Source organism: Fukomys damarensis, unplaced genomic scaffold (genome assembly GCF_012274545.1).
Source record: "Fukomys damarensis isolate Sample0158 unplaced genomic scaffold, DMR_v1.0_HiC HiC_scaffold_21, whole genome shotgun sequence".
Lineage (NCBI taxonomy): Eukaryota > Metazoa > Chordata > Mammalia > Rodentia > Bathyergidae > Fukomys > Fukomys damarensis.
The window spans coordinates 28,868,786-28,886,497 of NW_022900933.1; the positions used below are offsets into that span (position 1 = coordinate 28,868,786).

A 17,712-nucleotide genomic window follows, 5' to 3' on the forward strand; every position below is an offset into this window, starting at 1 on the left:
CCTGGCTTCTATGAAATGAGCAGCTTTCTTTTATCAAGCTCTTCTGCCATGTTGTTTTCTGCCTTTTTGCAGCCAACCATGGAGTACAACCCTGAGACAAAATAAACACCTCATTTAAGATGTGGATGTTGGGTATTATATTCCTGTGATAAGTGACTAAGATTTTGCTACCAGAAGTGGGGTAACTGTTGTGATTATTTGACCATGTGGTTCAGAAGCCTTTAGAACAGGTTCACAAGATGAGTTTAGAAATGTTTAGAGATGACAGATAGAAAAGCCCTAGAATGCTATAAAATGAACTTGATGAAAGACTCTGGTTAGAACTTGGAAGACCAGGATACTGATAAAAATAAAGATAATTAAGACCAGGCTCCAGGTTTCAGTTGGGAACAAGGGCTCCATTGGCAGCTAGATTCCAGCCCATGTGTGTGATGCTTTGGGAAAAAAAAACTACGTACATCTTATTCATGTCTTGAGGCTCTGGGAGACTAAGATTAATGGCAACAGGCTGATTAATCTGGTGGAGAAAATTTCAAGGGAGGGCAATGTGCAGGGTATGACATAGGTACTATTGGGTGCTTTTAGACAGCTATACATTGACATTCAAGAACAAATGGCAGAGCTGAGTGATTTTAAGAGTCTTGAGTTTCACCAAAAAAGAAGTCCCTATAAATTTGGGGCTTTAAAGTTTTGGAGTAAGAGACACTGGCTGCTATAAAAATTAACATTAAAAAGAGGTAAAGAAAAAAAAAAGCCAAGTACTTTTCATCAGGACAATAAGGAAGATGCTTTGAGGATGTTTAAAAAATCCGCAAGACCCCATCCATCACAAACTCAAGGGTACAAAGCTTTAAAGCTTTCATTTGAAGAGGGAGCCCCAGAGAATGCTGCCTGTTATCTCATTCCCTGAGATTTGTTTCACAGTGCTCAGCCATCCAGTCACTCAGAGGCTAGTATAGCCATGATCCAAAGGTCCCTGGCTATTACCTGAACTAGCAACTGTGGGAGCCAGTCATGGCCCACTGGCATTTGACATTTGAAAGGTAACTTCTTTCTTTATAATCAAGGCATTGACACAATGTGTGGTCAGGATGTTCCTAATTAGCATTTGTTAACATTTGTTCCTTTTAAAGGACTGCACATGTTAAATTTGATTTTGACCCTGCATGGGAGAAACTTGAAGAGATAGCCAAAGATCTGAGTTAGCTGTAGGAGTCAGGTGCTTCCTGTTAAAGATCTGACGTTATCTGTAGGAGTCAGGTGCTTCCTGTTGATGTGTCTTTAAAAGGAGCTGTTTCTGTGAAATAAATCAGACTTCTTTTGGTCTCCACTCAGGCTTGAGTGTTCTTTCCTTTCTCAATCCTCACTCTCCAACTCAGGCATGTTCATGATGTGACGGCTGGACCACCACAATTGGCACCCGAACAGGGACCTGAGTATCAAGGGATCCAGTGAAGGACACTGCAGAGAAGAATGAGGCCTCAACGAAAAGGTAAGGAGCGGTGAATTTTCTTGTAAATATTAAAAATGGGAGCCAGCAATAGTTGCATGCTTTTTGTATATATGCTTAAAGATTTATTGCGTGCCAGTGGTGCTAGAGTAGGGCACCAGCAATTGTGTAATTTTTTAGAATTTGTTTAAATGGTTTGTCCCTGGTTCCCTGAAGAAGGCACTGTAAACTTAGATACTTGGAGTAAGGTAGGAAAACAATTACAGGGTTATTATGCTGCACAAGGACCTAGCAAGTTACCCGTGGATGCTCTTTGTTTGTGGACTCTCATCAGAGATAGTTTGGATCCCAGACAAAAAAAAATCTAGAGGAAACTGCTCATGAGACCTCTGGTTCTACTTTTGGTTTGGTTTTCATAAGCCTTGGTCCTATTTCTTATTTGGCCTCCTTTGTTTCCTTGTTTGTCTGCTCGCTTATTTTGAATTTTCTGACAGAATGAAAAGAAGCTCATCTACCCCCCCACCTTGATTTTAAACCATTTCCAGGAGGTCCGTCAGACTGCAGCTGACTTTGGACTCCACATAACTAAGAAAGAGATTTCAAAACAACCCAGCCTAGGAGTTGCTCAGACTTCTGCTTTGTGACAGTCACCTCCTAGTGAAAACTATTTAGTTTTGGTAACACTTCTTGTGAATTGCAAATTCTTAAACTGTGATTATAGGGTTAACTTGCTCTTTTCTAAAAATTCAAGGTTAATACTGTTCTACTGGCAGCCAGTCAAATTTTAAGATGTAACAATCTGAAAACAGAAAAAGGACACTTTAAACTGAAGTTTGTTATAAAAGTTTAATAGTAAATGAGACAGAAAAATATTAGGAAAGCTATAAGTAAGAGTTATACTTTTGACATGAAAGGTTTTTGTATGTTCATCTTCTTAAAAACAGGTAAAGAAAGATATACAAGACCAGAAGGCCTACGTGTGTAGAGAAGGTGTGTGGAAATGATTTATTTATGTTTGCTTGTTGATTTCAAGTTTGTTATAGAAGGTTTACATTTACAGTCAAGAAGAGTTTTCATTCCTTTAACCCTAATTCTACAAGAGATCTCTGTTAATTTTGACCTGCAAAAATTTTGACTATCATAACAAAAAGATTTTATAATTCAATTGGCCAAAACCATCTGAGTGCACTCTAGTTTAAACTGTCTTATATGTTTGTCTGTCTAAATGTTCAAAAGTGTTTGTCCAGTTATATTTTTGATCAAAATGACATCAAATACAAATAGATTGTTGATTTATACAACCTAGCTTTATAGGATCAAATGAAAAACTTAAAAGATAATTAAATATAAACCTTTAAATTTGGATACACTCCTGTTGGTAAATAAAGAAGCAGCTGCTCAGAAAATTTATTCTGATCTTTGTTCACTAATGGGAGCCACCAAAATAATTTTCATAGCCTTATAAAAAGATATGCCTTGTTAAATATGTTGTTAAAAATGTTTACATTGGTTATCAAAAGGCTAAATTCTAAATATGTTATTGTAATGTTTATGATGGTTATCTTCAAAATATAATTTCTGTAAAAAATGGAAGATCCTGTTGATACAAAGCTACATTACAGGACATAAGATTTAATATAAGTATAATAATTATTATTGCTACTTTTCTGGTATACAAAATGTATTCATATTGTTTGATTATGCAGGTTTTCCAACATATTGTTTATGATAATAACCTTTTGGTCTAGGTATTCTCCCCTCTCCTGCTCCACCTACTTATGGTTACAGGTACATTTATAGACCCACCACTATCCCTGAACAGCTTGAAGCTGGGTTTCCACTGAGGAGACTAGATTGGGACCCCAACACTGAAGCAGCAGAGAAAACTCCAGGATGTGTCTCGGTGCACAAGCGGAAATTTCCTTCCAAAAAGCAAAAAGTTTCCCTTCTTTATCCAGAACAAGGATTTAATGGGACTGGTGAACCTCCACAGTCCTTAATACTATGATTTTATGGAAAAGATGTTATGTTACTATACCTCAGGAAAGGTTATTTAATGACACATCTCAAAAGTTTTTGGACTGATCACTTGGAAATTCCACAGACTTAAGCTTATCTGAAGGACTTTGGTGCACAGCTTCAGCTTTTTCTCAAAACAACATTTGAAAACTTGCTGCTGCATTGGGAGAAATACATTTATGGTCAGATGTCAAAGCTATTAGCCCTAGTTTCAATGTTTTTAACATAGGGACCCTCTAATATGTGGAATACCATAAATACTGTGTTATCTCAAGTCAAAGAACAAAAGAGAATAATGTGTTAATGCTCCTTATATGGTATTAGTAGGAAATATAGAGATTGTTTATGAAACTGATATCATTAATTGTAAATTGACCAATTGTATATTCTCAGAAATGGTGACTTCCTTTCATTCCGTGATGGTTTTGAGACAACCTCTCTTTGTAATGATGCCTATAAAAATTAAGGAGTCCTGGTATGAGGATCAAGGATTACAAATATTGATAGAGGTAGAGAAAGCTATATGTCAGGCCTTCACAACCCATGGTATAACCCCTGCAGAGGCTGGTAGTCAAAGACGGGTAAGAGAATTGTGGAGAAATATCCAACCTAAGACAGAGCATGAGTATTAAACTTCTCATGGCTTGATGATGGGTAAGGGATTTCTCTGGACATTTCTCACCTAAGACAGGCACAGTCTTTCTGCTGAACAGGGAAAGTCCCTGCTCTAAATATAATAAGGGGGAAATGTGGGAGCCAGTCATGGCCCACTGGCATTTGACATTTGAAAGGTAACTTCTTTCTTTATAATCAAGGCATTGACACAATGTGTGGTCAGGATGTTCCTAATTAGCATTTGTTAACATTTGTTCCTTTTTAAGGACTGCACTTGTTAAACTTTTTTTTTACCCTGCATGGGAGAAACTTGAAGAGATAGCCAAAGATCTGATGTTATCTGTAGGAGTCAGGTGCTTCCTGTTGATGTGTCTTGAAAAGGAGCTGTTTCTGTGAAATAAATCAGACTTCTCTTGGTCTCCAGTCAGGCTTGAGTGTTCTTTCCTTTCTCAATCCTCACTCCCCAACTCAGGCATGTTCGTGATGTGACGGCTGGACCGCCACAGCAACAGACCTTGGCATCACATACATTATACTGGCTTTATGGGCATGTAAAACATAAGAATCATGGAATCAGAATAAATTTCACCAATATAGAAAGAAAGAAAGAAAGAAAGAAAGAAAGAAAGAAAGAAAGAAACCCACCCAAAGCAGTGTGTGCCTGAGAGGGCAGTGCAGAAAGCTGTGAGAGTAAAGTAAAAAGTATAATAGAGACTCAAAGTTAGAGAAGCCAGGAATTTAAGACATCTTAAAAAAAAAAAAAAAGAGGTATAAAGCTACAGACAGTGACAATGCTGTATGGGCTGAGACATGAGACAGCCAGGCTATTTAAAGTTTACATCTTTATCCTGGGTACGGGACATACAGCCACAACATTTTTGCTCTGCTGGGTTTCTGTCTTGTTTTTGTCCCATGTCTTTCTATCCTATTCTTCCCTTTTAAAGTAGAAATGCTTATCCTGTGCCATTGTATGTTGACAGTATTTAATTTTCTTTTAGACTTTTACAGGGGCTTATAGCTAAGCATTTCCCTTGAGTCTCAGAAGAGACTTTAGACTTGGGACTTTTCAATAATGCTGAAACTGTTAAAGACTTAGGTGACTCTTACAGATGGACTAACTACATTTTACAATAAAGAGATACACATAAGTCTTTTAGGGGACAGGGGCAGAATGTTATAATTTAGATAAAGAATATTCACCAAAGGCCTCATGAGCTCATACATGGGGCTTTTAAAAGGTGATTAAATCATGAGGGTTTTGGAATTCCCATTAAAAGACAGTGTCTGGTCAAAAAAGAATCACCGACCTAAAAGGGTATACTTCTTCACTTTTATTTTGCTTCCTGGTTGCCACAATTTGAGCATCTTTCCTTCACCATGCTCCTATGCCATGTTGTTCTATGCCTTAGAGTCAGATGACCATGTACTGTAACTGTGAGCCCAAATAAACCTTTCCTCCTTTAAGCTGTGAGTGCTGGGTATTGCATCTCTTCGACAAAAATGTTAAGACCTAAACCTTTCATAGTTTATCCATTTCTTATTAAGTATTTAAGTTGCTTCTAAGATTTTGCTATTGAAGACAATGCTACTTTAAACATTCTTATAAGTGTCTCCTCTAAGTACAAGAATTTCTCAAGGAATGCCTAGAAGTATTTATAGAATAATGTGCAAAAGAAACAGTATATAAATAGAGACCTATCAACTCTTCCTTCCAAACTGTTCTCCAAAGTTGATATACCAACTTCTACTTCTATTAGCAGTGAAAAGTGTTCCTGTTATTTTCCATTTTCAGGAACATTAGGAATTCTCAGACTAGGAAATATGAAATACCAACTCAATTTTATTGTGTATTTCTGTTAGTATTGAGTTTGATCATTTTTCTTGTTAGCCAGTTATTACTATCTTTTGCCCATTTTTTGAAAACAAATTCATTCATTCAAATGCCACAAACTAATCAAGGCACTTGGAACAGAGCTATGAACAAAACCAAACAATAAAAACCTCCACTATTATGGAGCTTCATAGTAAGAGACAATATGACAACTAAGGAAAATACAGAGTATGACAGGTAATGGTGGGTGCTTTGGGAAAAATGTAAGGGGACACACACTCATTTTAAGCAGGGTGGTTAAAGATAAGCCTCTTTAACATGGTGGGATCCATACAGAAAATTTTAGGTCACAGAGCAAACTATGTTAGAATAGTGTTTCCATGAGGAGCAGCAAGTGCAGAGTCTCAATGCAGGAATGTGATTGAAATTGTTAAGAAACAACCAGCAAGACTTACTGGAGACCCCTAAAATAGGTTCTGATCTCCTGTTCAGTGATACAGTTCAAGGAGAGAAGAAAGACACAGAGACAGAGTTAAAGAAAGATACAGGGAGCCAGGATGTCCAGTGCTTGAGCAGCCAGAAGTTTAAACAAGCAAAGGCCCTGAACACTCAGAGTTGTAGATGTTTACTGGTGACATCATAGTTAGACTGAGGTAAAGGGGCTACATGAAGCGATATATAGTTGTTATGGATACATTGCTGATGCAGGCAAGGCTTGTAAAGGAAGAGACAAAGCATTCTTGAATTAGAAACAGAACAGACAAAATATAGGTTGTGATTAGTAATTAACTTTGTCTTTTTAGTAAAGAAGGTTTAAACTTTGGGAACAGAATTCGGGTGTGAGTCACTTTGACCTTGGCATGGCACATAGGTTTCAGCCAGACTCGCTTCTTGAAACAAGCAATTGTGCGGTTAACTCTTTACAGCCTGTGCTACTCACAGCCTGCTGTAGACATACTCAATAGGATGGTCTCCCACAGAGACTGGTATGGAGAACAAAGAAAGTAAGAGAGGAGGCTGTGCAGGCTGAGGTTCAAGCGGTGAACCTGCTCCCTAGTCTTGGCCAGCTCCCCACTGTCCTCCCACTGCGAAGATGTCCGCCAAGCCCTAAGCCAGTTTATTGCATGCTGCTTCAAGGCAGATCTTGGCTGTGGTTCAGCTGGTCTTGTAGAAATTTGCCTGATGCACCCCCTTGATGTGGTGAAAATCAGGGAAGCATGCTAATTTTATAACTTATATTGTGGAACCTTTGTAAAGTGTTTATTCTCTTGCCAATTGATGCTCCATTGCCAGGAAAGTGAGATTCGGGAAAGCGGCTCAGACAGCAGATCTGCCTCCGGCCTGCCTGGGCTCAGTCCATGGGACTGGGTAGCTGCACCCTCCCCTGCAGGCGCTGCCATCACTGCTCCAGCACCAGGAGGGTAGCCGTGTGGGAGCCCCTGAGCACTCACTGCTCAGACCTCCTGATTTTGCCAGTCCTTGGACCCACTCCGCAGAGGTATAGATGGGTATAAAGGGTAATTTTCTGAGCTCCCAAATTTGAACATCTTTAAAGAAAGGGCGGGGGAAAGCTGTAGTAGAACTGTCTGGAGTTCAACCCTGCAGGAGGTCGGGGAGCTCAATTTGGGCCTTGCAGCCTGAGGTCAGTCTGCTTCGCAGGGGTCTGCCATGGGCTAGCTGATATAGGGGGATTTGGTTCTGCACATGGCTGCACACGATGTGTATTATGACAGCAGAGATATAGTCTGAAAGAGGCCCTTCAAATTCATTTTTTCCCTTTTCTTTCTGTTCCTCATTCCACTCTGTAAATTCTTTTTTCTATCCTCTTTCACCAACTCAGTCTCTTGCTTCACCATATTGTCCCTCATCTCCCTTTCTGTTCCTGCTCCTGCCCTGACTTAAATTTCTTTTATCACTTTTTCTTTTTTCTTAATGTTCTTTTTTCTATCATTGCGTATTCTTGCACTCTGTCTATCCCTTTTGAGTTTAACAGTTTCCTAAAGATTGTGTGGTCATTCTGTGTCCTCTGGCTTCACTTGAAACCTTCTCCAGTTCTTTTACTTATCTACTCCTCTCGTCCTAACTCTGTCTAGGCCCCATCCTAAATGGTAAATATGCTATGCTGAGGAATTTGTTCACTGTAAACATATTTTGGCCTGCTTCTTGATTTTAATTTAATTCACATGGTTTAAAGGTGATAGATTAATGACTACCACAAGTGGTCAATTTGCAAGTTGTGATTGATCCTATTGTGTTGCTGATTGTATCGATTGGGATAAAGGATAGGGATTGATTTGATGAGTTGTTTTCTCTAATATTGTGAAAATGAGAATGTCTATGAGTCATTAGAGACCCAAAAGCTAAAGCACAACTATATCAGGAAGATTTAATAAACCAGATATTCAATCAAGGACAACCCAACAGCAAAAATAAAAATGAGAAAACACTTAAGCAAGACCCAAAGACAGACTTCTCGTTCACCAAAGGCAAACAGTAGGGCAAATGAGGATGAAAAGGCTGATAGTGAACCATCAGGACACCCTGAACTCAAAGCACTGGAAGCAACAAAACAGATCAATCAGGCTCTAGAAAAGTTCAAAACAGAAATAATTTCGCAGATAATCACCACAGAGATGGTGAGCAAAATGAAAGTCATGCTTCGAGACTCTAGAACAGAAATTGACCAAAAAAAAAAAAAAAAAAGGTGAGCTCAGGACCATGATAGAAGCCATGAAGGCCCAGCATAAGAAAAAAATGGAAACAATGAATGCCCAACACAGGAAAAAAATGGAATACATTAAACAGATAAAAACAGATACCCAAGAGATTAAAAACTTTATTGAAAGTGAACACAACAGAATAAAAGAATGTGAAGATAGAATAACAAATGTTGGCGGGGCTGTGGGGAGAAAGGAACCCTTCTCCATTGTTGGTGGGAGTGCAGACTGGTGCAACCACTATGGAAATCAATATGGAGATACCTCAAAGAGCTGGAATTAGTGGTTCCATTTGACCCAGCCATCCCTCTATTGGGTATCTTTGAAAAAGAACTAAAAGAATCATATCACAATGATGTATGTGCACCCATGTTTATAGTGGCACAGTTTGTAATAGCTAAAACTTGGAAACAGCCCATTTGCCCATCAGTTGGAAAGTGGATAAAGAAGATGTGGTTTTTCTATAAAATGGAATACTACTCAGCCATAAAGAATGAGAAATTAGAGTCATTCATAGGAAAATGGATACATTTTGAGGATATACTCCTAAGTGAAATAAATAAGTCACACATGTGTAAATACTGAATAGTTTCTCTAGTGTGAAAACTATAATAGTACATAAGATAGTAATGAGATAATTAACAATGTGAAATAGGAAGCAAAGGGCTAAAGGTGTAGGGCAAGTGGGAAGGGTAGGGGAAAGGTAATAAGGGAAAAGAAAAAAATATGAGAAAATGAAAAAATGTAAATAAAGTGTTTGTAAATGGGGAGGGGAGGAGGGGGTGAAGGGAGGGCACAGACAAGGGAAAAAAATAAGAACCAAGACCTGTCTTGTAAAGGTACAGATCACAATAATGAATATAACTGTACTGTATACCTAAAATGTACCAATAAACTCAATAAAAAGAAAAAGAAAGTAAGAGAGACAATAGTAAGAGATGGGGTCAGCAAGATCAGAGTTTGTAGTACAGCCATTGTAAAGATATAAATTTTGCTCAACACAGGACAGAAAACATTTTAATAGTAGAATAATAAGATCTGGGATATGACTAAATGTTCACTTTAATTTCTGGGTTGAGAATAGATTAAAGCAGGGTATAGGATGAAAAAAGTCTATTTTACTCATCTAGCTAAATGATAAAGAAGATGGAACCAGGGTGGTGGCACAGAAGATGAAAAGGCATCAGATTCCACATGTTCAGTAAATCATTATAACCTGGCAGCCAGTCATTAGTGACCAAAAAGCAACTGGGCAGAGTGATGAGGGAACAAAACCAAGTTAGAATTCTCTCAAGAGAAAGAAAAACTGTTAAGCGAAACTAACAACTGTTTGCAGGTGCTTTACTATATAGGTAAGAAGAGAAACTGATCAGCAACTTGAGGGTAGAACTGAAAGAGGGGTTTTGCTGAGCATGAAGATGCATTCTTCTCATTCTACCACTTGGAAGGCCAAGGCAAGAGGATCACAAATTCTAGGCTGCCTGGGCTATACAGCACAAGAGGAAGGACCTGGCTTCACCAGAGCACAGACTATCCATCTAGAACAGGGTCAACAACAAATGTTTAGCTGCCAAATTCTGCAGTAACCTACTGGAGCCACCTGTTGGAGCCGGCCTCCTTGATTTGTGCCACAACTAGCAGCTGTTCAGAGTCTAATCTGTTCACAAGCCACAAGCAGGGACTTTGCTGGTAGCAAGTGCTATGCGTCCAAGTGGAATCTCAGTCCAGTAGCTGTCCTGTCTTTGGCTAGGTGCTCAACTTTAGAAGGCTCAGCTTTTAAGGAGAAGGACACAATGGGATCAATGTGTCACTGGGACACATAGCTTCAGAGTGCAGCTGGTCAGTTTCCCTCCCCACTTCAACCTGCCAGCCCTATTTCCTACAGCAAGTTATTCTTAGAGAGGATGTTTCCAGTTTAGAGCAATTGAGGGCTAACATGGTAATCACAAAAGGACAATTTTTCTCTTTATTCTATAAATGTTTATATAGTATTTTTGATTTTTTTTCATTCATACGGAACAAATATTTACTATCTGACCATTTACAGAAGAAGTTTTGCCACTCCTGGTTTAGTTCATTGATAGTTAGGTTTCATGATACAGGCAACATAACGTGTTCCGACTACATAAGAACACGTGATCACTGCATTCAAAATCTTTCAGTGATTTCCTACTCTGATCCTCCACTTGAATGGGATTCAAATACCTTAAGGAAAGACTAATAATTCTCAACTTGTAATACCCAAAGTCTAGTTTTGGGATAGATAGCAAGGGACTCTGTTTTAGCTTCAGGATTAAGTCATCTTCTTCAACTTAACTCACCCCAAACAGTGATGATGAACTTTTTAGAGCTTTCAACAATAAAATACAGCCAGCTGTGGCATATGTGCCATAGGTTCACCACCACTGACCTAAAACTGCATTTAGAGAATCAGGCAAACAGTTCTTAATCAGATTAAGAAAGTTTAAGTGCTTATTTTCTCACTTGGCTAGTGAACTCTACGGATCAGAACTCTGGTAGTGAGAAAGGCAGAAATGCACACAAAAGCCTTAACATTTATCCTTTTAGGATTGTTTCAGGTCCCATACATGTCCAACCAAACTTAAAAGAAAAATTACAGAAATAATAAGTTTTGCTTGCTGGGTATTTATACCAGAATTCCAAAAGACTAAGATGCCCAAGTGAAAAGCCTGTTTAAACATATGGAAATAAAATTACAGTTGTGAGGCCAGGCAGGGTGATAGTACATGGCTTTAATCTCAGCACTTGGAAGGCTGAGGCAGAAGATGAGGCCATGATTTTGAGGCCAGCATGGACTACATAGTGAGTTCAAAGCCAACCTGAACTACGTAGCGAGATCCCGAAGGAAAAAAAAAAAGAAGTTACAAACGTGAGAATAATTTTTACACTGTAAATGTATACATTGTGATCTAATGGGTCTGTGACAAACCCAAATCTGAAAATCAATGTATGTCCTATATAGTTTACAATTTCTGAGTTACCTGAATTTAGGAAATGTCTTTAACAAATCTATTCTTTTCTGATGTGTTTCACTTTTACATTTATATATTTTCTTTAAAAGGTTTAATTCTTTCAGAGTGATGTCACATTTCTGAGATTTATGAGTTTATATTCTATTTGGAAAGAAAACAGTATTTTTTATTTTAAAATGTGAACTTCTGGCTGGGCGTGGTGGTGGCACACCTGTAACCCCAGAACTCTGGGAGGCTAGAGCAAGAGGATTGAAAGTTTGAGCTCAGCCTGGGCAACTCAGTGGCTTAGACCCTGTCTCAAAATTTGGAAAAAATAAAAAGGGGCTAGAAATGTATGGTAAATTAATGTAAAGGTGTGAGGTTTAATCACCAAGACTGTAAAAAAAAGAGCAAATGTATACATTTGTATATTACTGTTACAAATGATAGAACACTTTTTTGTATCATATCAAACAATTTTTACATACTTTTTCATTTAATTTAGACTATAAAATATGTCTTAACACAAGGAATCTGGACATGAACTGATTAATTTTATGTGTTAAATGTTTTTGCAAATATGATTACAACTGAAGTATATCTTTGTTTAAAATGTACCAAGGCAACAGTAAATCATTTACAAATAAACTTATTTTGGGGAATTTTAATTTTCAAAAAAGATGCAAAGATAATGCAGTGTTCCTATAAACCTCTCCATCCAGTTTCCTCTAGTGTGAACATTTCATATTGCTATAATCACTTTGTCAAAACTAAGAAATCAACTTGTTTTGTACATTACTACTAAATGAACTCAAAACCAATTCACCAATTGTTCTACCAATATCCCTGGCCTGTTCCAGAATCTGGTCCAGGACACCACATTGTACTTTTCATTAAATTTCTTAAATTTCAAAGGGTTAAAAGGGAACATTTCCTTACCTGCTCTACGCCAGAATTTCATGTGTTTAATTCCAGCTGTAATTAGTTTATCAGGCACGTAGGGGTTCATCTTCACAGCAAAAATCTTATCTTTACTTCCTCTGAAATAAATACCAAAGTGTTTTAGTTTGAAGATAAATATATTTTCTAACAACATTTGGCCTACCATGATTATACCATTTGCTGAATATGTTTCCCACTTCTCTCTTTGGTTTGGATTGTGAAATCATGCATTTGATTTTTTTGTCATTCTAATGTTAACTCTGTCCAACAGATTCTCAAAGGACAGAAACAATGAAAACTGAACTTTGCATAACTAATAGTCCTGTGTATAGGGAATACTATTTGTGGGATGAGTGAATTACAATTTAATACAGCCTTTCCAACTATAAATCTCCTTCACTTGGGCATTATCTATACAGTATGCAAAAGTTCTTATATATATTTCAAATGCTTTAATATCTTACTTTAAATGATGAATATAAACAGTAGTCTAACTACTAGCACTGTTAATATTTTCATCATATAACTAATACATGCTCACTGTAGAAAATTTAGAAATAAAGAAAAATATAAGAGAAAATAAAAATAACCTATAACTTTTTTGTGATGTGTACCTTTTTTCACTTAAAAATGTAATATAAGCATTTTGGCATGTTCTCTAATTGTCATACAATAGCTATCATATAGAGTTAACGCTATCTGTAAATGAATAATTGAGATAACAGTTACTTCCCATGTCATAATATAGTTGTATTAAAGTGGGTTCACAAGGGATAAACCTATAAAGAAATAATGAAATCATTCATCTTTTACTGTGATTACATTATACATTTAATTGTAATACAAATGGCAGCAATAAAAACTTACATATTAACATTTCAAAATTGTTTTAATTTAAAAAAATTTAAGTCCCATGTAATTCTAGCATTTTGACATCAAGTTTTTTCCATACCTTGCTATTGAAAGTTTCTCTCCTTTCTTCCAGTCCCAAAGCACAAGAGTATGGCTATCATCTATTCCAACTGAAGCCAAACGTTTCCCATCAGCTGAAAAAATCAGAGATATGCTCACTGATCATTAAAATTCAGAACACAGAAAACATGCAGTATGTATTCTGAAGGCACATGCTTTCACGTGAATGTGGTTTTTCTCCAGAGTTTCAAGTGCTGCAATCTTCGGTATGGTAGTATTGAGGTAGAACTTTTAAGAGACCTACTGTTAGGTGATTATGTCACTGGAGTCTCTGTCCTCAGAAGGAAATAATGCTCATCTCTCAGTCAGTTCCATGATAATGGGTGTTTATAGCTCTCTCATTGTATTCATTCCCACTATGATTCCATTTATCATGTTTTAACACAGCCAAAGAGGTTGTCACCAGAGGCCGAACCAGTTGGGCCACCAGGCTTGAACTTTTTTCAGCTTCCCAAACTGTGAGCTGAATAAATTTCTTTTCAAGTAAGTACTTAGCTTCAGGTATACTATTATAACAACTGAAGATGAACTAATATCCTATAGCATTGTATTTAAAATTTGGAAAAATGATAAATATTAGGCATTGTACTTAGCCATAAAAAAATCAAAATTTATAATAAGAGGAATTAATGGTTTCTTGAGTCATGTTAACATAGCTGCTGTCCTCTCACCTGATCAAGTTAGGAAAGGAAAGGGAGGGAAAAGCTATAAACATATAAAGTGATGAATATGCTTAATACTATCAATTATTATATAATACATACATGCATCAAAACATTACACTAAATCCCATGAACAAGTAAAATAATTGTGGGTCAATTAAAAACAAAAACGTGCAGAATAAATAGGAAGAAAAGAAAGAATTAAAGGGGAATAAAGATTTACTTTAATTAAATTCACTATAAGAGCTCTTTTGTGACATAAGAACTCAGCGATTATAATGTTAATCAAATGAAAAACACGTTTGGGTAAAACAACATACTGTCATTAATTTGCCTGCTGTTAGTGAAGGGCAATTATTTTATTGTTACTATATCAAGCAACAAGTAATGAATATATTAGACTAATCTTTGAAGCATACTAAGAGGTATGCATGTGTTTGTAGGTTAAAAAGCTCAGACCACAAAAATTGTTTTCTACTCTGCCATACTTTTTGCAAAACTTAATTAGTTGCTCAATACTGCCAGTAATATTTTTATTGTTGACTCATTTAACTTGCTGTCCATTTTCTTATTTCTTGACCATCTGTATTCATTTCTTTGGGGGGTTTACTGGGGATTGAACTCAGGACCCTGCCCTTGCCAAGCAGGAGCAGTACCACTGAGCTACATCCCCAGCCCAGACCATTTATATTCTTGAAAGAGTATATTTCTCCCAAAACCCACTAATAGATAACTTATCACTCGAATGAGAGCACTTCAAAAAGCACTAATTTAATATTTCTTCATATAAAATTCTTTACTAATGGTATTTCCTTCCTTATTCTCAAGCAACACCCTAGCTTTCATTGAAGCCTATCTGTAATTGTTAAACTTTTAGATATAAAGCAAAATCCTGGCATGATCTGAAATTATAAGCTGGCTGGAAAATGTCATTTTATAGAGATGTCTAAAACAAATATTTCAGTTTTCCCATCTTTTATTTTTAGATTTCTACCCTGCACAATTTTCAAAGTTTACCTTGCAGGTGTAATACATTAAACAAGATCAAAATTTGTCCAAAGGGGAGATGTTTATTACTAAGATAAGTGAGGTTAATTTGAGTTGTTTGGCTGAAAAGCATTTAATAGGGACATGCAAATTTTAAATGGCATTAATATTATAATCATTAAGTTATAATTATAAACTAGCCACACTTTTATCACTGTTTGATTAGATTAACAGCATATATCTTCAATAACAATTGTGAAGGTCATAGCTAAATCACAAGTTTGGGTAACGGTGATTTACTTTAAAATGATACATCAGTATAAAATAACTCTGTATTCTGATCATTCTTATTGAGAGAGAAAATAGCCTTACCTGAGAAATCAACAGCAGAGACACCATATTGGTGGTAGCCCTTTAATACTGACAATGGTTTAACAGTCTCTGTATCCCATATGTGAATTGAGGGATCCCTACCTACCTGAAACAGAATTTAAAAAGTCATTTTGCAACTAAATTATTTATTTTATATCACTCAAAATGAAATAAGAGATTTCACAGCCTTTATTTTCTACAGAAATTTATAAAAAATAAAAAGCACATTGTATTCATGACTGATTTTTTTCCTTAACATTCATTCAAAAGCTAATGATGGTAGGCCCAGTATTTCTAAGAATATTCTAAAACTATGTGACTTCTAAATCTTGTGCTATATTATCACTAAAGACCATAAATGCTTACTAAGCACTATTATTGGCAAGGTTTCTGTGCTAGACACAATAAACACTAAGGTATTTTGCAACTTCCTGGGGAAACAGAATATTTTATTTTATTTTTCCTCATTGAGTTTATTGGTACATTTTAGGTATACAGTACAGTTATATTCATTATTGGGATCTTGTACCTTTACATGACAGGTCTTGGTTCTCATTTTTTTCCCCTTGTCCCTGCCTTCCCAGAATATTTCCAATTAAATAAACACCTGGAAATAGTGCTTAATGAAAATAAAAAGGTTGTAGATGAAAGATTTCATGAAAAAATGTTAACAGAGCTGGCCCTTCAGAAATACACAAAGATAAACAGAAACAAATACATTAATAGACTAGGATAAGAGCATAAGCAAAAATGAGAAGGGGCTAAAACTCCAAGTACTAAGTGAAACTCTAAAGAAACAATGTAGTATTCTGTAACTTATCTTTTAGCGTGGTGCTATGGTTTGGATCTATGGTATTCCCTAAAAGCCCATATGCGTAAAAGTTTTAGTCACAAATCTATAGCATTATTTAGGTAGTGGAACCGTTAAGAGGTGGGGCCTATTACTGTCTACTGGGAGGAAATTAGTCCACTGGAAATGTGCCCTTGCAGGGGCTACTGGGACCATGGGCCCTTTCCTCTCTCTTTTCCTGCCTTTGGCCACTGTGAAGTGAACCTCTCAACTCCACCATATGGTTCCCACCATGATGTTATAATTCACCACAGGCCCAAAGGCAATGGGGCCAAGTGAGCATGGACTGCAGACTCTGGAACCATGAGTCAAAATAAAAATTTCCATGTCTAAGTTGTTTATTTGAAGTACTTCATCACAGCAATGAAATTCAGAACAACACACTTGATTTATGATACTTTTAGACAATCCATCAATTCTTAATTATTTCACAAGATGCAAGTAATTTCATTCTCTAAGATTTATCTCTATAAAAAAGACTAACTCCTGAAATAACACAAGATGTTCCAGTTTAAAAACCCACTAAAATCAATAACTTTCATTAACTTATTAAGCTAAATATTACTGACTATGTGAACTGAAGTTCTCTGAAGTAGCCACATCTATATTGAAGATCCTGCAGCTGGATGAAGAGAACATGGTGACAACAGAGATGAAATGTTACAGATAAAGAACAAAAAATTATTTTGGACTATTTTCAGTTACTTTTAATAGTCATTTATTACCAACCTTGGTATATGACAACATTGCCTGGTTTCTAGGTAAAATGTTTGCAATATATCATTAAGCTTAGCAGATTTCTAGCTCCTACTAACCCTAAAGCTAAGAATTTTACAACATTTGAAACCTATGGAAAACTTCCTCACTCTTCTGTAGCCCACCTACCTCAAGCCCCCACCAATGTACAATATTTAGTAAATGCATTTATAACTTGTTTTGGTTCAGTAACTATGAAAGTTGATGTAGCCTCTTCCACAGTGTAACATGCCATACAGGGTAACTGGATTTGGTGTTTCTGGCTTATTATAAACTCTTATTTCCTTTGGAGAAAGAGCTGTGTTTTATTTCAACATGACTTTTAAGTGCTTTTTTTTTTTCAGTTCAGCTTCTGCAACTTTTGACACTGTTGATGGTTTTACAATAGTACTTTGATTTGTTCTCTAGTCTCCTTGCCTCTCACTACTGTTTCTTTTAAAATGTCATCACACAAATTAAATAAAAACCTCCTTCAGCTTACCTCTTTATGTCTCCAGGCTAATCTTTTTTTAACTGTTTTTTATATTAACTTTATATCCATATATCTTTTTTTTTTTTTTTTTTTTT

The 17,712-nt window shown here is 36.4% G+C and overlaps 1 protein-coding gene across 2 annotated transcripts in view; it reads right to left on the bottom strand.

The window, feature by feature from the left end:
* Eml5 (EMAP like 5) overlaps positions 1-17,712 on the bottom strand; it is a 137,955-nt gene that overhangs the window by 71,929 nt on the left and 48,314 nt on the right. For both annotated transcript variants that reach the window (XM_033766748.1, XM_033766747.1), the window contains exons 14-16: positions 15,540-15,645; positions 13,499-13,592; positions 12,544-12,644 (exon numbers count right to left, since the gene is read on the bottom strand). In XM_033766748.1, the coding sequence (XP_033622639.1) occupies positions 12,544-12,644; positions 13,499-13,592; positions 15,540-15,645 (301 nt within the window). The remainder of the gene's footprint in view (positions 1-12,543; positions 12,645-13,498; positions 13,593-15,539; positions 15,646-17,712) is intronic.